At 35.8% G+C, this 25241-nt stretch overlaps 3 protein-coding genes across 3 annotated transcripts; 2 read left to right on the forward strand and 1 right to left on the reverse strand.

Annotated features, from left to right (window-relative positions):
• Positions 1 to 10182: 10182 nt before the first annotated feature.
• Positions 10183 to 11639, reverse strand: LOC146742714 (uncharacterized). The gene has a single exon (XM_085500858.1). It carries the CDS (start codon positions 11595 to 11597, stop codon positions 10491 to 10493), a length of 1107 nt encoding a protein of 368 aa, XP_085356984.1. The 5' UTR covers positions 11598 to 11639; the 3' UTR covers positions 10183 to 10490.
• Positions 11640 to 12325: 686 nt separating this feature from the next.
• LOC144350478 (uncharacterized) lies at positions 12326 to 17416 on the forward strand. Its single transcript, XM_085500859.1, has 6 exons — positions 12326 to 12347; positions 12576 to 12659; positions 12843 to 12921; positions 14262 to 14509; positions 15743 to 15879; positions 16825 to 17416. Exons 3-5 carry the CDS (start codon positions 12864 to 12866, stop codon positions 15776 to 15778), a joined length of 342 nt encoding a protein of 113 aa, XP_085356985.1. The 5' UTR covers positions 12326 to 12347; positions 12576 to 12659; positions 12843 to 12863; the 3' UTR covers positions 15779 to 15879; positions 16825 to 17416.
• On the forward strand, positions 16725 to 17117 carry LOC146742715 (tumor necrosis factor receptor type 1-associated DEATH domain protein-like). Its single transcript, XM_085500671.1, has one exon. It carries the CDS (start codon positions 16725 to 16727, stop codon positions 17115 to 17117), a length of 393 nt encoding a protein of 130 aa, XP_085356797.1.
• Positions 17417 to 25241: the final 7825 nt, after the last annotated feature.

A 25241-nucleotide genomic window follows, 5' to 3' on the forward strand; every position in this document is an offset into this window, starting at 1 on the left:
TTTATGTTTTTTGTTCGAGAATCCGTGATTTTACCAAACTACTTCACAAATCAAACATTCATAAACATTTTGTTTTTTGAGCGACTTAGTTTTATTAGGTTTCCATGGTAAACACGTAGCAACATTTCGTTTGATAACATATGGTGAAAACATTTTTAATGAAATAATGCGTGGATTCCTATGTAAATTGTTTTACAACATGCAATTTCCTACATTTTTTATTGAGAAAAAAATCGTACAGGAAAATAAAAAAAATGTTGGTATGTGTCCAAATAAATAATTATGTTACACTTGTGAAACAAAAAATGTGACATTTTTCATCTATATTGGACGAATACCCACGATCTACATTAAACATGTCCAACGTGTTCTTTTCAATGTCGCGACTTACTCCAAACATACTAGTAGTCCCTCAACAGATTTTTTAATATTTGTACTTTCAATGATGTCATAATCATCCTGGGGGTTGCATATTTGCATATGGCCTCACTCTCGTCACAAACTATCGGGAGTACAATAGTGTTTCTTCATTCACAAATATTGACAGAAAACCATATATGTGGAACATATATCATTTCATTTTTTGAAAGACAAAGAGAAAAACTGTCAAGACTGTTACGTAATGTGCTCCAGGTCAACATAAAACATTAATTTGTCATTAAGATACCTAATTTCTAAAATGTAGTTTCAATTGGTGAACATGCGTAGACATGATTGAAATAAGAAACTGCGACAGTTTGACAATGCAGCCTTGAAGAAATCTGCTGTCTATGTATCTAAAGTGTATTATTTTGATGGATGTTGCCTCACTAACTTCGCAATTTTATTCTCAGTAGTTTGTGTAAATTGTGTTCATAGCGAATGACATATCATTTCAGCTTTAGTGACCTTATCCACGACTGATACCAACTCTTAACGTTGATACTTAATCATTAAAGAAATTGAGAAATAAGTCAAATTGGCCTTCATTTTAGCGAGTTTGTTGGTGTGTTCTTTTATTCAAGGAGGTCATCGATTATATTGAAAAGTTGAATTTTCTTTTCATTACTGATGTGTTTTTTTAATCTGTTTAAAGGAAACATCAATCCAAACAATATAATGACCTCTAAAGAAAAAGCTCCACAAATGTAGGAGAATGCAATTTAATGTTTTTTTATATCACTTTTCATTCTCCAAATGTTCAATTTTTCATCAGTATTATGTAGTCAGCCATCTTGATTTTCAAGCAAAGGATTATGGGTAAAGTATGACATCATAGAATCTGTTGTCAGAAATTGAGAAAATGATTTTATCTACAACTTCAAAAGTTTAATTTCAGATTGGTTGAAAGTTTAGAGATTGGTAGCATACATGTACTGGTGCCATCCATGTTTATAAATAGTTGTTTTTCTACCAAATGCTCAAATTTGCTTATATTGTATTCAATTTACCAATGTGAGTAGCTTATATAGGTGATATATTACATGTTGACCATAAAAAGGTGACCAAAAAGTGTCATTCTATATTTCACGACTAAAATATCGATTTTTATTTTTTTAAAGTTTTTAGGAATACCTTCACGTTATGTGTATTTGTAATATTCTAATTTACACTACTATAATTATATACATGAGTAATAAGTACAACGAAAATTTGAACTAATTCGCATCAGTATTTCTCATGTTATAGATGAAATAATTTTCTCAATTTCTGACAACAGATTCTATGATGTTATACTTTACCCATAATCCTTTGCTTGAGAATCAAGATGGCTGACTACATAATAGTGATATAAAGTTGAATATCTAGAGAATGAAAAGTGATATAAAAAAACTGTAAATTGCATTCTCCTACATTTGTGGAGCTTTTTCTCCAGGGGTCATTATGTTGTTTAGGTTGATGTTTCCTTTAATGTCGTTGCAAATCATGGTCTTAAATTCGCTGTTGTTCATAGCGTATCACTTATTTTTATGTGTCTATTTTTGGTATTGTTCTTTCATTCATTATGTAGATTTCACTTAGTTTAAAAGCTTTCTAGTCTAAAAAATATAGATGGAAAATTGTATTTATGAACAAATTTGCTGTCATGGCTTTCTAAAATGATTTTGAAAAGCAATATTTAATCAAGTTAACAATGCACAAAATAGAATACACAAGTGTTTTAGCTTAACATTTTTCAAAACTATTGTCACTGTTTCTTGTTATTTTATTTTATTTGTGTCTGTTTTTAGAATGTTTGCTGGCTTAACGGTGGCCATTACAGTTTCATGAATGGCGAATAGATTACTTATTGATATAGATGGTCATATAGACCATTTTCACGGAAGTCGAGGATACAGCGTTTCGCATGCGCGCGCATACCGTTTTGGAGTGTAACGTTAACTTGCGCGCGTGACATTGTACTTCTGGGTGTACCAATCAACGTCACAGTAATAAAATTCTATTCTATTGACTATCAGCAAACTTACATGTTTGTATTTTCCTCCATGACAATGTAGGAGTATTTTTGCACCCCAGTCTTGCTACTTCCGGGAAAGTGGTCTATGTGGGACATTTTTTAAAAACCAAAAGATTTCAGTAAGGGCGCCACCAATTTCTACAGCTTTTCACACACCAGACGTTATCGTTTCACTGTGCTGCGTATTCGTCTACGTTGTACATTTCGGTGATATGTGGGTGATATGCGCGGATAATAACAGACAGGATTCTAGATTTTCAATATTTCCTTCTGTTTTTTTCAATTTTGTAGTAGGCCGTAGTTTATGAATTCTGATACTGCTTCGGTTGGTGAAGCGCACCCACTAGACTGGCTGATCCAGGGCCACCCGAAGAGAAAATTGTTGAGACATCGTTTTTATGACGCCCTATATCACGTGTTTTGGGTTGGTTTGAAAAAAGTTAAAGTGTCAAATTATTTCTCGCAAAAATAATGTTATTGTGTTTTTTTCATTATTGATTTATCAAATTCTACCCTGTAATTCACCATATTTTAATGTAAAATCCGAAATCTTAAATAAAATCACTAATCAGAGTAATACTTACATTGTCTTAGTTCAAACTCTTTGCGATTACTTCAGTTGTAATGGAAAGTGCCTCTCAAATCAAACTCACAAGGTATAGGGACTATATTAAAAAAAAAATATTAATTGACAACTATGAAAATTTCTTAGAATCATGATCATGTGAGGCCTTCCCATCATATTCCGTACTCATAAACGTCTTAAAAACTTAATAAAACCGCCCACAGCACAACGTTTAACCACCATAAACAACTTCTAAAAATTCTGTCTTAAAAAATATATATATATATATATATATATACGAAACGCCGACCAAAAAATGTATATCGTTTAAAAGTATATTGACTGACCAGGGGTATGACTTCCTCTCGTTTTTTTGGCATTTGGTGGCGCACTTTCGGCGAGAGTCGGAAATCTGTTTTCTGCATAATATATTATACCACAGGAGGGACTGTGATTATACGACGTGTGAACCAAATGTATATACGTGATGTAACTGATAACATTACTTTGACCTCTGAGCTTTGACCTATAGAATTAGGGACCATCCAAGTGTGCACGATGTTGACTGGTGTCATACTTCCTGTGATTTAGCTTTAAACCGACTGTATAAGTCGACTTCGTATAGGTTCAGAAATAAATGGTTAAACTGTATCCTGCTGTTAGTTAATTCATGCATGATTGACTGAATGGCGGTAAGGTACGATCTCACAAATCAGTATTGACACCTAGTATCCACCACAATACGTCTCACACGGGAATGATTGTCGTGAGCACTAATTAATCGAGTAACGAAGGTACGACGCACGAGTGCCGTTGGTGCTAGCGACTGTCACCACGTCATTACACAAACACTTACGGTCACACGGCGGGTAGACAAATGTAATTTATCTGATAGTAAACAATGATACTAGTATATTAAGTTTGAAAGTATAGTACATTGTATATGACACAGACTCACGCAGTGAATACATAATCGTCAAGCACAAGCACAACATTAATATGTGCAATAAACTCTCGGCACAAATACATCAAGTGCGATTTCGATGAATACAGAGAAGTTCGAGATGGTTTATTAGTGAAGGCAGAATTTATCAATCTATTTGGCAGTCCAGATACGTTTCTCACTTAGTGTAAAGTGATGTAACTCTCCAACGAGTACAGAGCAAGAACCCTGGGCTTTATTTGTTGACGCAATTAACTTCATTAAAAATGGCAAGTGATGTAATGGCAATTATTGCTTCCCAAGCGATCGAGGAAACATGTACTACTTGATAATTGAATGTGTGCTGGTGCCTATTACGTACAGACAGGGCATTTGACACGGGTACTTATAAAAATATTTCCCACAGGTATATAATAATTTCACGTACACAATTGTAGTATTGTACAATATTAATGTATTAGATTTGATTTATTTATTGATTGATTTATTTTGACAGTGATAATATGTCTTTCTTAAGCCAGAAATATTTAGTTGTGATTTTTGTATGTAGGGTTAAATATTTTGCAGATGTTGGAGTTACAACATAGGGTGATCTTGTTAAAACAGCCTACAATTACTGTTAATATCTTTATTTCGCTAAAAACGTGAAGAAACTATTGGACTAGTTTAATGCATCCTCACTGTGTGACTATTCTTTATTATTTTTCAAAGGCAATGTAATTTATGAACTAATATTCAAATCTCTGACTGCATATCTCAGGGTGCCTGTTTTACAAATTTGTGTTTTTAAATTAATAAATAATTCTTTATTTGATATCTTTAGGTCAAAGATCCTGTCACTGCATCTGATGACAGCTAATGAGATGGTTATATAAACAAAATACAAGCAACAACTGGTATGATCACTACTTGTTGATGACGTTGGTAAACTTTTCTGGACAGTCATCAATTAGCTTTTCAGCTTGTAAACAAAATCAACTATCTTGTTGTCATCCATGCCTGGAAAAAAATAAGAAACATTAAGAAACCATTGGTAGTCACTGACCACATACATTTAATCATTCGTGCAATAAAACAGATTGGGTTTGCACTAGTTACATAAAGATACGCCTAGCCTGATCTCCCAGTTCAACACAGTGGCGGATCCAGAGGGGCAGGGGCCAATGCCCCCCCCAAAAATCGCATGAAAATGCATCTGGATTACGCATAACATCGTCCGAATCGCACGGTCCCGTGTTTTCGACCCCCCCAATACATTTTGCTGGATCCGCCCCTGGTTCAACACTAATAATAACAGCTGAGTCCAGGTATGTTGATTTGATTATTGACGAATATTTTGACATTTAAGTATGATGGATGCTACATGTAGAGTATAGTGTGCTCTATATTTACTACCTCTAAATGATCAGAGTTTGTAAGTTTTGAACTTGAATTATGAATTTGGTAATTTGAATATATACTCCATTACTAAAAAATAGTATTTTTAATAAATTGATTATTTGAACAAATCAAACGGATATTGTCACAAAGTCGCCAATATAATGCCAAAAAATTCGGCTGTTGCACCGGACCCAAGATTGGTATACAGGTCCTGAGCTCACGTTCTACTTCGTGCTGAGCACGAAAGGGATCGAAGCTTTCCCTAGGTGAGTGTACCATAGACTCAATCAAGTACAGGTACCTATTTAGGGGAACCTTGAATAAGGTCAGGTGTTTGCGTTTGACCGGGCCTTGTTGACATCAGGATAAGGCATTATATTGCAATTTGATATTGTCCTATTATGTAGTCCTAAACATGGATATGGTTGGTACTGACCATCGTTTTTTGCAAAATTTCATACTAGTATTCCGATGTTTTTACATGGGACTCACAAAACCTGAGAGAAATACTAGGAACTTGAAACTTGGCACACAAGTTTCCTGTACGACTTGCATTACCTAGTTACAATTTCAACTACAGGAGGGAAATAACCATTGCTTTTAAACTGTGCACACATATCCTGTGGTATCCCAATACTTGATTGACAATATACTTATTAGGGAAACTTAACACGTATGCGACCCACACGATTGTTTAGATTTCCAGGTCGAAAGGTCAAGTATCTCGGTATGTGTTTATACATGTTCACAATATAACAAGGGAAAAATAGCAATTCCTTTACATTTGGTACTTGAGTGTTGATATGTTATTTGAATAGATCTATTGCATGTTGGCATCTTTGTTTAGTTGCATTCTTGTTTTAAATGTCTAGACAATAATTATGTATAATGAACTTAGTTGATACACTTCTAGTATAGATGGATACTTTTTAATGATCTTAAACAAATGTCGCTATGTAAATAAAGTCCTAAAGTTAACGTTTTTCAATAAAAGAAGTATTATCGACAATTTCTTGAGCGTGGTCCACTAAAGATAATGTCCAAATGTATTTAACATAACATTGATGCGTACTATTCAAAAGAAAGAAACAATCTGATTAAAATCTGATGTAGTGTACGGGCTTTAATTATTTTGGCTATAAACTTATTTTAATTTTATTACTTTTGTATTAATGCCTTTTTATTTTATTTTATTTTATTTTATTTTATTTCATTTTATTTTATTTTATATTATTATTTTACTTTGATTTTTATTTGCTGATTTTTTTAATTCCGCCCTACATACATCTGATCCGACGCCTATGTAAGTCCCGTTCAAATCTCGCGTAAGTAACAGCCAATCACAGCCCCCTTTTATACAGGCTGTCGGTTGCTTACTTTTCAGTGTAGCGATACTCCACGGGTAATCTTTCTGTACATTATATTTTGCCCACTTGAATAAACCATTAATAGAAAATTGCTAGTATATTTTTATTTACAAAAACAATTCCACAGCATTTTACAATTTTTGTCATTACAACAAATGTGTACACTTCCTGATACATCTTCGCCAGCCAAGGTTCGTTTATTCAGTCATCGCTTCAATTTTACATCAAACACTGAGCATAATTATCTAGAATTAAAGCAAAAAAATAAGTAAATCGTAATGATTAGAACACTGTAAACAGCTATAGTAAACAATGCAAACTGATTTTAAATTGTATAACGATCACCGGCCCACGGCATCGACGCAGAAAATTGGAGCAAAAACATATTTCCTGATCGATTGCGATGTGTTCCAAATAAAAAAGATTTTATTCCAGTCCAAATCAGCTCAATTACTTTAATAAAGAGATATTGTGTACATTTTGATGAATATTTACAGCTACGGCTTCAATACCGTAGACGATTTTGTTCCGATCGACAACAAAACTTCACCTTGCCCTGGAGGCAAGCGACTGGAAAAAGACACCGGTGTTCGGTCGAACCGGTGGAAACAAAATCGTCACTCCCAGAATAACTACGCAAAATAACGATCTAAACTTGAACCATTCGAGCCACAATACAAACATATAAACATAAAAAAAATACTTTCGTTGCATTTGACAATGATAAACTTACCGAAAAGCCGTGTTTTTCTGGGTCGCTAACGTCGGTATAATCCGCCATTTTATTTGAGTGTGTTTTCCACCTGACTCTGCCCGGTGACGTCATCATGTGCGCTATAGAAGGAGGTCTCTGATTCAGATTTTAATCAGATTGAAGAAAGAAAGTGCCCTTCAATGAAAAAAGTGCCTAACTCGCCCTTAAAAAAAGACAAAGGGTATTTTCCTCGCTCTTGACAAATACCAAATAATTGAACAATATTCATATCGTCCAATACCTTTATTTTCGGTTTGTCTTCTGTTGAAGTCTAAGTCCCTGAAATTGTATTATCAAATAATATTTCTATCATGCATACAACTTTTTATAACAAATGAAAGCATACCACGCAATTACCGTTTTGAGATGTACGTTTTACCAGCAACCATTGAACCGTTTCTTATGTGCGTGGCATTATAAACTTCAGGGGAATCCCTTTCCCCCAAACTCCAGGTCACTACTTGATATAGCCCGTAATTCACTGTATCGACAACAACAATTCAACTAATTCAGATCCCTTTCCATCGGAAAAGAAACTCTTCCAGTCCCTCCCTACCGTTCGTTCTAGGTTTATAACTATAAAAACTATTAAAATTTGCCAAATCGTAACATAACGTAGTTAATATACTCGTTTTTGACGATTTATAATAAATAAATAAATCGCATTGCTATGAGTAATACTCTGAAGCGCTGTGCGTAAATCAACTTATACACGTACGTTTACTATCAGTTCTTTCAAACATTTGTTTTATGCTAATTAGACAGAAGTGTAGAAAATAATATTATTGATTCATACTTTAAAGGACGGTTGTCGTCGCGCCGCGCATATATAGTCTAGATGTGGGAGTCGATTACTAGTATTCTAAAACAAAAGTGCTCAATACAAAGTATATGTAGATCGGATAAATACGGTTATAGAGCAATTAATACACAACTACATGAATATTGAAACTCGACAGCACTGTTTAATAAGATACAAGTACCTCACTCATCAGGTCCTTTATGTTTAATACATTTTATGTTTGATGACCATGTAGTCTTTTTTTCCTAACCAATGATGGTGATCATGTTCATCTTGATGACCAAGCAGTCTGTGTGTCCAGGGTAATAGTATAGTAAAGGGTTAACTGGAGCACCTCCCTTATGCCGTGCTTTTGCAAATTGGCAGACCCCAACCCCATCTGAACACATTCAAAAAACATGTGACAAATATTCTTGCCTGAGCCCATCCAAAATAAATGTGAGAGCCCTTCCAGATGATATAATGGTATTAGCTCAACGTTATAATAGAATTACTATTGAAAAATAATATTTATATTTAGAGAGTTGAAACATTTAAACATAACCATAAGGACTAATATAATGAACGGTTATTTATTTCATACATTGTGATGTATGGAAACCATTAGAGACAAAAACGTTTGAAAACCATGACAAAACTAGAATATCATACTAAAACATTGAGAGAAAGGCGAAGGAACTGTTGTACTTTATATCCTTTCATTTTGCTTTGTTTTTGTGTATTCATTAAAATAAAATTGATATTAAAATTAGGGACAACAGTAACCATATATTTTCCCTTCATGCCTTGCAGTTCATACATTTTACTGTTTTCCTTTTTTTCTGTTTTGTGTTGAAACTACGTAATTCCTTCACTACTGGACACTAAAAAATTTATTCCCCACGGATATATGTGTGTGTAAAAACAAGCAAATATTTCCGGTCTTGTTACTTGGCTGATGCTTTGGTAGGATATATATACAATGGCTACAATGTTTACCATCAAAGTAGGCCAATCTTTAGACGAAGACTGGGTTCCTACATTATCTTTTGACCTCGTCTTGTAACAAGTTGCATAATTGGATTGGGAAAGTCCCTTTATTTTTCATTAGAAATACCATGCATTACCAAAATAAAGAGTTGTTTGTGTTACTACACATTGACATGCGAGGAGAATCGTGTTCAGACAGAGCAAAGTACGGAAAATGTAGTTTTTCCATCAAGTCGTAGTTTCTATGAATTGTCTGTATTATTTCGAACTTCCTTCATAACTTGGCATGACGAATGACATTTGGTTTCGTTATGCCATGTGACATGCTCACATTCGTAAAATGTAACCTACTAGTAGTATCCGGGCATTCCTATTTGGAAATATTTTCAGTTGGACCAATCACGTAAAATTGATTCAGGTATTTTGTAGGAAATGACGTGTTTGAAACAAAATTTGGGGTATTGTGATAACCTTTAGTGCATTTTGAAATACAAATTAGCGTGTGTTTGTTTGTTTGTTATGTAAATGCACGTTTACCGTGCAAGGTACGCGTGGGAGTCTGAACGTAGAAATGACGTCATAGTCAAACAATATCAAGCCAAATCACTCAAAACTACGGACAGTCAAATATATCAAAACATCAGTGTGTGAAAGAAATGTGGACCTCGAGAAGCGATATCATTCATTCTAAAAAGAGTATGGAACCGACCTTGTTCCATATTATTCTATAAAACGAACAAATGGTCATTAACCATTTCTAAATAATGATGAAATTACAAGAACACATAAGAGGCAGCAATAAATAATAAAGAATAATTGATGTGAAATTAATAACATATACAATACAGACGCTGCTAGTAACTAAAAATTCCATGTCATCTAAACCTATTTGATTAACTCAATATAAATTTAAAATTTACTTGATGAAGAATACGCGATAAGAAATATCGTCCACAACAGCCAACAACGTTCGATTTATTTATTCGGTATAATAAAACATGCAGTTACCAAAATAGAAGTCAATATTCAATTTAAATGACCCGCGGAGAATTCATTGACCTCGGTTAATAATTCCCATCCGTCCTCTTCGGGTCATTAAAACTTTATATTGACCTCTACTACGGCAACATTATATAGCCTATAAATCATATACGACCTAATTGTTAACTTTATATTCAGCGGTATCATTAAATTAACTTTTCTCAAGAATAATATTTCGAAATTGTGATGAAAACCACATTTATTTTAGTTGACTAAGTAATGCATTATGACATCAGATGCGGTTTTCTGCCAGGTATTCTTTAATCCTTCGTGGGAGTGGCAATTGCTGGATGTGATCCAAACGACTAAATTCGCGGATAACAAATCTGCATAGATATTGAAGTGACGGAACATCCGTGAAGTGAGACACGGGATTAGTCAGATTAACTGCAATATATCCACTGGTATAAAAGAAATCCCCATCTCTGCAGTCTTGCATGTATGTCTCTATTAAATCTACAATTGATTGGTTGTAGTATCCACATCTCAAACTGAACATACCATTGTAATATTGAAATCTAATGTGGTATGTCATGCCATAAGAACGGAAGCTAAGACTTATCAAGTAGCATCCATGATAACTATCACGGACAAGAAATGATCCATCAGGTCTGTCGTTTAGTATATCATCGGCCTCAATAGAAGTCAATGGTCCCCAGTACCAATGTTTTTTTGAAAGAACATACAGTTGTTCATGTAATGTTGGTGAATGGTCGTCGAATGTACCACAGGTATCGAGATCCGTACCACTAAGTGGTTGCGTTATTGCTAATGACTGGTCTTCGGTGTGATTTATTCCATTATTGTCTTGCGTTTCCCTGGATGAACTGTGTTTTGGAATGTCGTCAATGGCGTCGTCTGTGTGTTGTGTATTATTTTCAGTGCCTGGTAGAGTCCATGTTGAATCCAAATCACCTGCATTGTTGTTCCACTTGTCGTTGTCTTCTGTGTTTTCCTTGTGATTGTCCACGTCTTTCGTACAGTCAAAATTACTCGTACCATTGCCAACACAGACGCGCGGACGTAAACTATCACAATAACCCAAACCATGGCTGCTGGCATCGTCTTCTTGTTGTTGTGGAATTGACTGATGAGTTGTACATTCCTCTGTTTTCGACCTCGACCTACTGGGGTGTTTCTTGCTCGTCCGTATAGTGAATCTTCTCTTAATAGTCTTTATAAAGCTTACCTTCGTTTTATTCACATTAGAAGTAGAGTCATGTCCACTCAACTCGACAGAACTCGGCATAGGTTCACCGCTTTCCTCATATACACCATGTTCACTGTTTGAACGATAGTACCTAGTTTTCGAGCCTTCTTTGACGATAATTCTTTTCATTCTCGCATGCAGTCAGCCGCTAACACCGTTCTTGACCGGTAAAATGAACGCGCACAGTGTAGGACTGATTAGTAATCCAATAGCAAACTGTAACAGCTAAATATAAATGTTACTTCCTGGTTCGGTGTACAGAGGGTAAAAAAAAGGTGCGTTTACGCTCATAAACTGGGCACTGAGGGTGCTTTGCCGTATACGGTGTGTACAGATTGCGTGGATTGAGACCAAACACAAGGGTGCGTGTTAGATTGTTAAAGTTCACCACAGAGATAACCTAAGAAATCGACTATCAAATCAAGAATGGATAAAAATGAATCTTATTGCTCTGTCGGAATAAATAATGATGACGACATTATCATTTATTACTCCCATCACCTGGGTTATGTGATCATGTAGCTGGACTATTGTCATTGGTGACTATTAGAGAGACTATTAGAACAGCAAGATGAAATATGCATCTGCCCCAATTATATAGACGACCCATCCCTAATTGTAGGATGTATGTAAGTAATTCCACTTCGTTTTGTTTGTGGAAATAAGTCTATCTGTTGTGTCCTGTTTTATCAGATGAGTCGGGACTTGTTTAGCCTGACAAGTTGGCGTAGGTGGCACCCTGGACTGCTGCGATCCCCACCACTTCGTCTGCAGAGGAATGTACAACTCATCAGTCAATTTCACAACAACAACAAGACGATGCCAGTAGTAATTATAACCGGCCGTTGATTAATATTTTGGGGGTGGCTTTCAGTCAGTGTATGTTTTTTATTTCCCATAAATGACTTATACCATCATGAGTTTGTGTCAAGTCCCAAGTTTTCCTTTAAGAGGAACACTTGCACGCACATGGGCTCATCAAATTTCTTTCTATTTACTCCTTCTGTTCATTGCGTATCGTGGTTTTGTGTGACGATGTATACCTCCATGGTGTGACTATACCTATACGGCAGGTTATCATTGTACTTTTCACACGCCTTTATACAGGTGCATCATGGGATAGGGAATTTTCCATCTGAGAATATAACCCGGAAACAGGATGCCGTTAGTTTGGCTTTGTCCTGTTCACAGGTAAGTCTATTGGATTAAAGTGTTCACGTTTGTTTTTATGTTTCTCACGTGCAATCGACATTCTAGTCTTATTGTATATTGAACCACAGTAACAACAACAACAACTGATATCTTTTGTAGTAGATATGAAACTCGGGTCAACTTTGAAACATTTACTAACTCGGCCACACTGTCATTTTACAGAGGTCTCTGGTGTCTTTCAGCATGTCATGTCAAGCAACACTACCGAGTGATGTCTCTTCAGATGCCACCGCATATTCCGGTATGTATCGCCTGTCATGATTACATTGAATTTAATACTAGTACAGTCACCATAATGTTCTTCACGAATCACTACTCTCAGTCATTGTATGATACATATGGGAATATCGAAGAATGGATTTATAGCGATTGTCTCAGTTTGGTTTGTAAGGATTCATTGATTGCCTGACCTGGCACCTCGTATAAAGCGCACTACAAAATAATGGTGGATTGTTTGCACAATAAAAGGTTATAGTCAAAAAAGTCCCGGATATTGACCGAATAATGTCATTGTAAATCAAACCATAAACTGATATTAATATAAAACCGTGTACATAATACGAGGGTAGATACCTTTGAGCCGCGTACAAAGTCGACTCCAACGAATCTTAAAGCGCGGGGGGGGGGGGGGGTCGTCACCTGCGCACGCGCGGGAATTGTGTCCCAAGCGACGATAACAACACACGCTAAAACGCAAAGGCTCATGGGTAGACGCTTGTTTGTAAACAATGACACGGTATGGCCATCTGACGCAGGTGCAGGTGACGACTTCCCCGCTCCAATATACATACGTGCGTGCACTAAAACTAGAGTGTCAAAACGCCGTCTAAGCAATAATATGACAAAACCCCACACCCTCCCCGTGGCTTTCGTTGCGTACGGAAGTTATTTTCACGAGTGATGCGATGTATCCTGCGGCCGTACTTTCACGAGCGAAGCGAGTGAAAGTACAGCAGAATACACCGCATTGTCACCAAGTTGCATTGATGTTGTCATGACGGCATGTGGACTCCACCAGTGAGGGCGTCGCCCCATAGCATCGTCATGACAACATCAATGCAACTTATGCCATGCAACTGTTAAAATAATGTAATAATACTATTTATTATTGTAACTATCAGTGTATTGTACAAGTATGGAATACGTCATTTAGAACCCATTACACAGTGGAATCGACACATCACGACCGCCCTCACACGTTAAGGAGGTTCTAGCCAAATTAAGGATTATACATGTATACGTTCAGCAATTTTTCATTTTTATGGGTTCGTATCATCAGGATACGAAAATGAACAAAATGGGAACATTTTTTGAGATACAAAAGAGTCCAAAATGTCATACACATATTCAATGGTTTCCAGTGTGATGATATTTTTCCATTCTATACAAGGGGAGGTTATTTCCCATAATGCATTGAGTGTGTGTGCTGTGATATTCCCAATAGTGCAAAATTTGAACTGCCTTAACTTATGACAAATTAACTAGCAGATTTACAGATATAATGTGGATAGTCCAATAAACAGTAACATATACTCGTTTCACCCATTTTATACTGAAAGCATATTTATGATTTTTTATCAGTATCAGAAACTGCTAAGCAGTGGACCGGAGCTATAAAGTTGTCGTTTTGCTCCACGAACATAGCGGAGATGTATCGATGTGGAGATAAAGAAAAAATATTGAAAGGAATACAAAAAGCATTAGAGAAGAAAGACACTCAACCACCATATTTAAATAGTTCGTTCGTTTGCAGTGTAAACGTGGAGGAAGACACATTTACTGTTATTTTGGCGTTCAAGTCTAAGCAATCGTGCATAGATTTCTTAGAGGTCAGTATAATATTTTTATTTATTCAACACAAACTATCTCACCGTCAACATTTCAGAAATAAAATTGAAAAGTATAGAAAAAAAATGTAATTTGTTTTTGTACCACGGCTGTCTTGTTTTAGCCAATCGGTTCTTTAGAACCTCCGTGGGTTATATGATATAATCTGCAACAAATTGACTTGATAAATTTACACGTGTTCACAAGAATAAATTAGGTGACGGAAACAAATTTAGAACATTTGTGGAACAAACTAGATAAGTCATGGTCACATGATAGTTACGACAAATAAACCGCCATTCATGCTTGTTGTTGTTTATATACGTTAGCCTCAAATATAAATAACAAGTATATAGTCCATGAGATATATTTCAATAATTTTGCATACAATTTTTGCTTTATGTGAATTGAACATGTGCTTCTAATATAGTAAATACGATATTCATCATATGTACTTCATGCTTCCAATACCTTCAGCCCATGGACCTTCTTTCCAAGCTTTCATTGATTTTCAATGATTTGAAGACTTTTATATTTGCCACTATGAATTAGAATTACGTCTAAATAGTTGATTTTACCGACCAAATTTATTCTTCTCACCGTAAAAAAAATATTTAAAGTTATACTAGTATTTGTGTTATTGTAAATCCTTATTTTTGTTTCATCAATATCGATAAATACCTATGTGATGTTCAATATAATGTTATGAATTACCAAGATACTTTTGTAATCCTTTCTTAGATACTGATAACAAAAGCCAGCATAAAGCAAATAATTGGCCGATGACTTCTTCAGTTCGAAACAAGCCGGTCATAAACATAAATGTTACATAGAATAATTCTGAGACTACAACCGCTCCTGGCCTCTACAATAGAATTGAAATCGTCCGTTGACCTTTGCCATACATGGCGTCATAAAAAGCTTCAATATCATTAGTTTTTGAATACTTAGACCTGTTACTTTTAATGTGATGTAATGCCCCAGATTGTAGATGCTGTTTATTCCATACATTCTATTTCCAGTATATTCTCACCCAAACTCATGTTGCGTGTGACCACTGCTGAGTTCATGAAGAGTAATAGTGTGTACGTGTCGCCTAACTTTAAACTTGGTGTTCTTAAATCAACGAATTTTTCAAATATTAATTCCATACTGACTGGAATTCACTAACATTTAAAGAGTTTTCGTATGCGACAATTGTTCACTAACAAAATTATAATATTTGCCTTTTTCAGAATGATAAAAAAACTGCGGACCAAAACGAGCATTGAATACCTATATTGAAGGTGACATCAAATCGTGTGATATATTGATATCAGATAAGGTTATAACATCGAAAGACGATATTGAAACGCTGATTAGCCATGTAGAGGTACTAGTATTATAATAATTATCATTTCGTCACGGGATTTTAAAATGTGTATATTTGACAAGCAAACGCTTCTTTGGGTCAGTACAAAATAACCGTCACATTAAAAACCGAAGAGCGTGAAAAACCGAGATTATGGTAATTTCAACAACAAATCATTTTGTCAGAGTATGCAAACATGCATATGTGATGAATTTATTTGGGCGTATCTGTTGATCGACTTATTTAGCTGATTACTAGCAAATGGCTGTGTTATGTCTGTCATCGTTTTGGCCCATGCGAGGTCCTGGACGGAACTCGACTCAGTGATTTGGAACTAATTACGATATAACCGTCGCTATTCGGACTACTATTTCTGACAGTTAGTATTCGCAGTTACTAATGTAGTGATTAATCAAAAGATATGACGTGTTCAGTACTTAGTGTGATTGGTTGAATGTGTGAAGGCCACGCCTTATAGTATTTTAACTGCTTTGTAATTGGTTAAGGTTTTGAAAGTGAATAAAGAGTTTTTAGTTGGTCTTGGCGAGTACACCAGGACAGACGCAGTCTAGCAGAGTCTAAGAGCAGTCTTGGGACAGAGTCTTGGTTCAGCCTTGCGATAGTCTTGGGGACTTTTCCCCGGGGCGCTGTGTCTTATAGAGTACTCGACTGACCGACTAAAGACGAGAGTGTGTCTATTTGACTTTCCCGATCCTGTACCTCAAGGGGACGCGATATAGAGACCAGACGAGATTTTCCCCTGGCACGTGTGGACCCAGAGGAGAAGAATCTTCCCCCTCATACATATATAAAATGTAAATTCTTTAAACGTAATGGATTCATTCTATATGTAATAACATTTCACTATGCATATCACTTATCTGCATATATTTCCTTATTATAAGACAAGACCTACTCACACGAACTTACCCCCAATGTATAATTATGGTCTGTTTGCGAATTCAGATTTATTAAATAAGCAGTTGACAAGAAATCAAGTATTAGCATTTCCCAAAGTACTTGGTGGCCACAAATGGAAAGACGTTGCTCGGGAATTACATGCAATGGGTTGTTCACATCTCAATGACGCAACTATAGATACCATTGAAGCTGATTACACAGGTCAGTCTGAACGGGCTCACCAAATGCTGAGAAAGTACCAAGAGTCTGAACATCCGCGGGCTACATTAGGTCGACTTGTGAAAGCTATGGACAGATGTCACTTCAATAAACAAGCTACTGAGATTATTTTAGCTTAATTTGCTTGTTTTTTGAAGCAAACTTAATAGGAGTTTTGTATTCAATATTGTGTGTTTTCATCAAAAGCAGTTGAATGAGAATGTATGTATGTATACAGTCCTGCTTTCACAGTGTCAACATTTCGTTTTTGTTAAAGGCTATTTTCATGTCATTTTTACATTTTACAAGACAGGAATCAGAGTTATTTGGTGTCTTATAATTCACGAGAATCAAAAACGTTGACTTTTATACTAGTTTAGATATATGTACATAGTTATCAGCAATAACATTGATAAATAAAAACAAAGTTAAATAATAACATTTGCTTATTCCTGTGAATGTTCCGGGGCAGTTTGTATTTCCGAATAATGTAGTGTTATTTAGACAGTAACATAATAATCACTGTTATTGGAATTGTTACTTTTCAAAGATTTGATTGTCTGGATTTGACTATTATTGTCTTCATTCATGACAAATTTTCATTCATAACATTTTTTCGATATTTGTTCAGACACTGGAAAATGTTTTTGGAATGACATCCTTCCCAATTCCAATCTAGTCCATTAACATCAGCAATGATTGTATGTTCTTATATAATAATTCATTTTTTGAGCAATTCATATTTGTATTAAGAATCGTGCATTTAGAATACTAGTAATCATTGCAGAGTTGTTTAATGACAACACACGTCTGGGTAGTCAACCTTTGATGTAATACATGTATATCGGGTGTATATATGTAAGCTGCAATTTACAGTTACAATTTACGTAAGCTGCACATCATGGTACCACATGTGAGATGTTTTGAATTGAATATACCGACAACAGTGGGTAAAAATAACTTATTGTACATTTTATTACCGTATGTTTATTTCATGAAAATGTTGTCATAGTTTATAACACAATATGTATAGTTAATCGCATCTCGTTGTTGTGTATTTACAACAGTAAATTACACAATTATTGATGTGATTAATGACGTATACCACGATACGATAAAAGTGAAAGATTCAGCAATCAGTTGAATATTCAGTGCACAGCGCTGAACGTATGTTAATTTACACAATTCTGAAGTATTCTTATGTCTGTTCATTGTCCAACTCGCACGGTTTCGCGAATTCAAGAAACAAGTGAATATAACGCTCCAGGACCATGTCTTGGTTAATTCCCAGTCTTTAACTGTCTACACAAATGTTATAGTCAGCAATCTGTCAAAATATTATTTGGAAAATGTATAATTTTATTGCAGGTAATAATAAGTTGATCCATAGAAATGTTCTAGATCTTGTACACGCAAATATCGTCAATACGTACGACAACAACATGTGCATTTTTGTATCTGTAATATACGTGTGTAATTTGATGATAGCCATGGTGCAGCGCTTATATACACCAGGTACTGACTGAGCCTGAGCCGGACAACCAGGATGAATATAATTACAGGTATATTAGGAAATTATAAACACGCAATAAAGATTCGAACAACTCACAACCACGGCAGCACCACACTGTAAGCAGACACGCGATCACTACACCAGATTAACCATTCTCGTAGTGTAGGTTATTTTAGTAGAGGTCAAAACACTATGTGTCCACCGTATATACATATATATACGCAATCAACTGTGATGACATGAGAGTTTATGTGATGACATGAGAAATCGCGAAACTGACGCATCAGTAATTTTGATGAAAAAGAAGTCCATTGTTCTTAGTAATATTGACACCTGTTGTTTAGTATGATGGATCCCCACGGTTTGGTACAAGAGCATAGAAGTTTATAATTAAAATTGTTTTCCATAAGAAACATGAAACCATCATGGTTTTATAAACAGCCTTTTACTTCATAGTGGGGTAGGTGGAGTAAGCCTGTGATTATTTTTATTACTTTCTGACAATCGAGTTTGCCATTCACCATGTCCATTTCCATATAAAAAAAAGCTCTATCAGGTTTGACTACTTGTTCTAAGGTGTGGCACTTTGAAATGAGTGTTGTGACATTTGGCAAATTTCCAACTGTCTTGGGTAATAAGATTGGCTAAATTTCAACTAGAAACAGGTAAACTAATATACCTGTATGTACAAAGCCAGTAAATTTGAAGCCACAGAAACTGCATCTATTTATATAAATACACATTGACTGGGAATATTTTCTTGGAGCACTAAATGTGACAATTGCCCTACTGTCTGTGCTGATTTGGTGGGTTAAACCCATCTTAAATATGCCACACCAGGCACATACGCCTGATGAGGAGCTGGGTAGGTAGTGAAGAAAAACATTGACTGAAGCATTACAAAGGACTGAATTGTTGTCAATAGCAACAAACATATTGGGAAAGTCAAAGACAGTGAAACAAAACCCACACACATGCATATAAATACTAACTTTCTAGGATCTTTATTTGCTCCAAGAAATCCAAAGTACAACGAGATGAACACCCATGATTTTAAAAATGCCTTGATCAATAAGAGTTTAAATAACAGGGAAACATTATTTTGATTTTTCAGTGGACCAATAAATGCATTTGACGGGGAAATATAAAAACTCTATCACAACAGTAAATAAAACAGCTTTCTGCATTATAAGTATCACTTCCCTGTCAAACTATTAGTTCATGCTTATTTGAATCTGGCCAATTGTATCACACCTTGCTAAGTTCAAACGTCCATCCAATCAGAGCATTCCAAATAAACATGATTCCCCACGAATACTAGAGGGCGCCCTGACCAAAAATCTGTTTAATTCTTTTAAAAGATTCCTCTCATTAGTAAATAGCGCCCTCACTCAACAATATTTAGAATGAGTGGTTGGTCAAAAGTTTGATGAGTCAGGTGCATCTATTGGCTAAGCTTGTTTTACATAGATGCAAATGAGTATAGGAACCATTAATGCTGTAGGGTGTACTGGGAGGGGTGGAGGATTTCATGTTTGTAATGACTGGTTGTAATGTAACTCGTTGTTTTCAGGATGCAGCCTGATTTTTGTTGCTTTCTTGGTTGTTCAATTATGGCTAAACTTTGTGTGGAGGGTGGAAGATTTGTTTATTGTTTGCTGAGACATTGTTTAGACACCCCTGCAGCTTGAAATGGTATGGTCCAAATCCAAATTCGATATGGCGGTGTCGTCTAAAAACATGGCATCAAAATGATTTCTGTTTATTTACTCTTGTAGATCCTGAGAACTAGCCACTGAATATGATGAACACTGAACAAGCTTTATTAATTATTGCTGGCAATATTTCAATATGAACTAGGAGCAAACTGTGACACCAAATCTAGTCGTTGTATTGTTATATTACTTCTAATATTGTTTTCAAATGTCTTGAAACAGATTCAAATATAAGGATAATAAAATATTAAGATTATATAGTGTCTAACACATTAATTTCTAATTGGTAAATTCATTTTAAAGAGTTCAGTGGCAATATTATATTATAAAATAAAATAAAATAAATAGAAATATTATGTGTTTTTTGTATGTGGAAAGTTGGCTGGCCCACTCAAAAACATAAAGAAGTGAGGTCTGCAATTCTTTTTTTTTATTTTTTTATTTGTGTAAACAATAAAACACTAACAGTGCAAGGCTAGTTCACCAACATGTCTATTCTCTTGCTTGAGTGTGAAAGTACATGGTTTAGTGATTACCTCTTATGTTTTTAAATTTTAGAATTTCTTATTTGGGAAGGTTCTTCTATAAAAATAGAACAGATGTAATGAATTAATTTTAATAATTTGATTTAATTTCAGAATTAGAGCTGAATCACTACCTGAAAAATCATATTTTAAAAGATTTCAACTGTGGCTAGACTGACCCCCCCCTCAATGGGTACAAGTTATAAGTCATGCCCCAGAATGTTTTCAGGTGAGTGAACTGTATACCTTCATTAATTAAAGCATAACTTTATATTCACTGCTTGTAATATTAGATCTGTTTAATTTTTTTTAAAAATTACTCTCATTAGTAAATAGCCCTCACTCAACAATATTTAGAATGAGTGGTTGGTCAAAAGTTTGATACCCAAACAACTCCTTTCCCACCACCATCCACAACATGCACACCCCTTTGTCACCAAGTTGTTTGGTTGGTTGGTTGCCTCCCGTGCACTCACATATGGTTAGCTTTGGTTGCAGTATTTTACGGGTTGGCTTCGCTGAAGTTGTGTCGCTCTGGTCGTGGGTAGTTCGATGATGTCTGTTTTCCTGTCTTGTCGTTCCACCTCAAGTTTAGCGATGTCATTTATGTCGTTGCTTCGCTGTTACCGTCTTTGATCACGCGAAGTACAAAGTCCATGTAACAGACTTATATATTAAACTGTTGATGGTAGTGGTGATACAATCAAGATATTTATTCGTGGAGACATCAGATACAGTGATAATACAGTGAAGTGTAAACTTGGTTTCCAGGCGATGGCTTTACAGCCACGCCTAGAGACAGACCTCCCGTATAACCTCAGCCCCCTCTTTCTCATCAGTCCCCCTATTTATAAGTGAAACCACGTGATATCGTGACGTCACTACGACGCCTAGCACAAGTCAACGTGATTGGTTAGAACTTACTAACATGCCAAATAAGGAGTGCTATACAGTCATGGTGACGTTTGACACGGCGTGTATAAAAGTGTTAATATGGTTTAGGCTTTAAACAATACATTAGATATTACATATAGGTGTAGGAATGTGAACATTAAAGTAATAAGCATGGGAAAGTTAACACGTATTGACATAGACAATTGAATGCAATTGTCATGTCATACGTGTATGCGGGTACCAGATATTTCGGTGTTTGACTCCCTATTTGACGAGTTTACAAATCCATGTACCTCTCAAGAAAACAACGCATTTTGTGTTTCTTACAATCACATTATTGAGAGTTTCACTTTTCGGGCCCACAAATCTATCTCCAGGATCCGAAATTTAGCAAAAGAAATATCGCTCTTGGGTTCTCCTGATTCTGCTACTAACCCATCACATAGAATAAAAAGAAATATTTTCGGCTCTATTATATCCTCCATTACTGGTTTAGTAGAAGAAAAACAATTAAAGCTTTTGGCGCATCAAATTGACTGTCTTGAAACAGGCAAAATTGCTAACTTAGATTCGGTTTTAGATGAACAAACCAAGAAACTATCATCTATGTCATCTATTACCAATAAGCGTATAAAGAATTTATGGCATCATATTACGCATTCCAATGATCAGGTTAAAAATATCGTGAGAGAAATGCATAGTTTACAAGACTATATTAATCATTCGGCGATAAGCATTAATGTCACGATACTTGACATCAAACATCTAACCCAACTTTCATCCCTTCAATTCCAAGTGAATGAAAGAACAGATTTGCTTAATGACCTCATGTTTGAATATCAGCGTCATCTTACTGGTTTACATTCACTGATAGCTGGATTCCTTCCCATTGAATTCATCAGTCACCAACAAGTGAGAGACACCTTGGACCAGGTAAGAACACAACTTAATAACATAGCCACCGATTTTAAAATTACCCACAACGTGTTGTCGTATTATTTTTGCCAAAAGAGTGTTATATTTCACCAAACTTCAAATTATCTATATATTCAACTCCGCATCCCATTGTCATTGGTTTACGAGTATGATTTATATCGTGTTATGAACTTCCCAGTACCAACGCCAGAGAACATACGTACAAATAATTCTACTCTGAATAAATCATTTACCAAAGTTGTCAACCTTCCTGAGTATTTAGGAATTTCATCACACGACTATACATACATAGAAATTTCGGCCAATGATCTTATGCATTGTAGTGGAGATAATGTTAAGTCATGTGATCACCCCTTTACCATATTTCAATCTGATTCTTCGTCATGCGCTCATGCAATTTATCTGGACAAACAAGACCGTGTTTCGAAATTCTGTAGCGTACAAATCTTAGTAAATTATAACCCTAGACTATCGGCATTCTATTTACCAAACTCAAAAGCGCTAATCCAAGGTTTGACTGCTGATACATATGTGGTCTGCCCTGGGCGTGCGACTAGATCCCTGCCTCCATGTGAGTTGTGTCTTGTAGACATGGGATGCAATTGCAAACTTACTTCCAAAGAGATATCACTTCATACCAGTTTGTCGCAATGCACAGGCAATGATACATTTCTGGTACATTATGTGGCTAATCTCCATTTCACAAGAGCTATCTTTCAAAGCTATAGCTTAACAAACCTTACTGGGAGCCAGACGTTTGTATCGAAATGGAAGGCGGAACTTCCCGACCTATCCATACTTCAACACGCATTCAACCAGTCTCTGGCAACGGATGCAGCCCTTACCTTGGATTTAGCGAAAGTTGCCAATTCACATAATAAACGGTCGATTATGTACGCCTCTAATTTGGACCAATTAGCTTTCCAATGCCGACCCAATTTCGATTTGTTTTCTACGCCTTACTCATATTTGGCGCAATTATTCTCCCCTACAATTATATTAGCGATCATATCTCTAACACTGTATCTTCTGATGTTTATTAAGATTCGTCGCCAAGGTGGTTTAATACGACAACTTTTGATAGCCACTTCGACATCAAACATAATTCATACCACTAAGGGTGCACCTATTTTATATTTACATAGTAGCACCAGTGAGCCTATTTCGGACCCAAATATATGCAATTACCCCAGCTCATTATCATTTTCTTTTATGCATGTGGCTATTTTATTAACTACAATGGTTGTGTTCTATTTAAGTAAAGCTATGGTGTTGAAACTCAAACGACTGTTGTTTTCATCTTCTTCCATTGCCCAGGGTTCCAAAGCAAAAATTATCCTTGAGCTATCTAACCCCATGGAAGCCATTTCGTTTTTTGTAAGAGATGTGAGTTACCCTGTTTCGAGCATTACACGAACCGCCCGACAGCCCATTCGTTCGGCTTGGATAACTCAGGGCTTCCTCACATCCAAACTCAACCTCAAGTGGCGAAATTTACAATTTTTGCTAGAAGACTCTAGAGTAGAAGAAATTTCGTTACCTCCTCAAATTTCGATCCCATTCGGCAAATCCTCCAGCACTATTCGAATTCTCCAAACCCGCTACCACATTCGTATCTTGGTTGGCGATGCCCCAGTTTTCACCGAAATTCCCATCATTAGTACTAAAAATGGTGAAATCGAAAACTCATACGAGCATTTGAAGGCCATTCCACCCATTCCTACCAATATTGTGACAAATCCAGCTGATCAATGATATGTATAACTCTGACGTGTTTACTTATGCCATGCAACTGTTATAGCCACACAGCGATTTTCTTATTGTTACGAAATTTATTTTAAATTGATTTTCCAGTTTTTTCTACATTTTCAGCATATTTAAAAAAAAAAAAAAAAAAAAAAATGTTATGTATATTATGCATTGTTATTTTCATGTATTATTTAGATTTTATTTTAACTTATTGATCATGCTAATTAAAAAATTTCCTCGAGTGAAAGACTCGCGTTCCAGACTCATCTGAAAGACTCGCGGTCCAGACTCATCTGAAAGACTCGCGGTCCAGACTCATCTGAAAGACTCGCGGTCCAGACTCTTCCATTACCTCCACATTATAATCATCCTATTCATTTAATCACCAATTTTGTTGTTATATTTTCTTCTATCTGTATTTAAATTTTGTATATATTTCTTGTTGTCTGTATCTGATTTTGTACAATTCCTATTGCATATATTTAATTTTATGCACTTCCTACTGTTTGTATATTTTTACCATACGTTGCCACGGTCCGAAAATGGGGTCATTTTCATCTTTTGTTGGACAGGACAGTGTCACCAAGTTGCATTGATGTTGTCATGACGATGCTATGGGGCGACGCCCTCACTGGCGGAGTCCGCATGCCGTCATGACAACGCATGCAACGCAACGCATGCAAAGTATTTAGACTATTGGTTGAACGATTAACACTGTCGTTTATAAAAATGGGGGGTTCCAGCGTATTAAGGGAGAAGAGGACCGGGGCGTATGGTGACGATTGTAGTGGTAATAAATATCTGGCTGTACTATACTGCTGATGTCTTAATGATTGAATGGTGCGTATAAGTGTCGAGCGATCCGAGTGTACCACTTACTGCCTTGCGAGTTACCCATTCCCCGTTACAACCACTTCCCGTATATTCAACCTG

Source organism: Saccoglossus kowalevskii, chromosome 6 (assembly GCF_978046115.1).
Source record: "Saccoglossus kowalevskii chromosome 6, keSacKowa6.1, whole genome shotgun sequence".
Classification (NCBI taxonomy): domain Eukaryota; kingdom Metazoa; phylum Hemichordata; class Enteropneusta; family Harrimaniidae; genus Saccoglossus; species Saccoglossus kowalevskii.

Coding starts and splice junctions, on each gene's coding strand:
- LOC146742714 (XM_085500858.1), bottom strand. CDS start 11,597: ATGAAAAGAATTATCGTCAAAGAAGGCTCGAAAACTAGGTACTATCGT.
- LOC144350478 (XM_085500859.1), top strand. CDS start 12,864: ATGTCATGTCAAGCAACACTACCGAGTGATGTCTCTTCAGATGCCACC. Junction 12,922..14,261: donor AGATGCCACCGCATATTCCG/GTATGTATCGCC, acceptor ATTTTTTATCAG/TATCAGAAACTGCTAAGCAG. Junction 14,510..15,742: donor CGTGCATAGATTTCTTAGAG/GTCAGTATAATA, acceptor TGCCTTTTTCAG/AATGATAAAAAAACTGCGGA.
- LOC146742715 (XM_085500671.1), top strand. CDS start 16,725: ATGCATATCACTTATCTGCATATATTTCCTTATTATAAGACAAGACCT.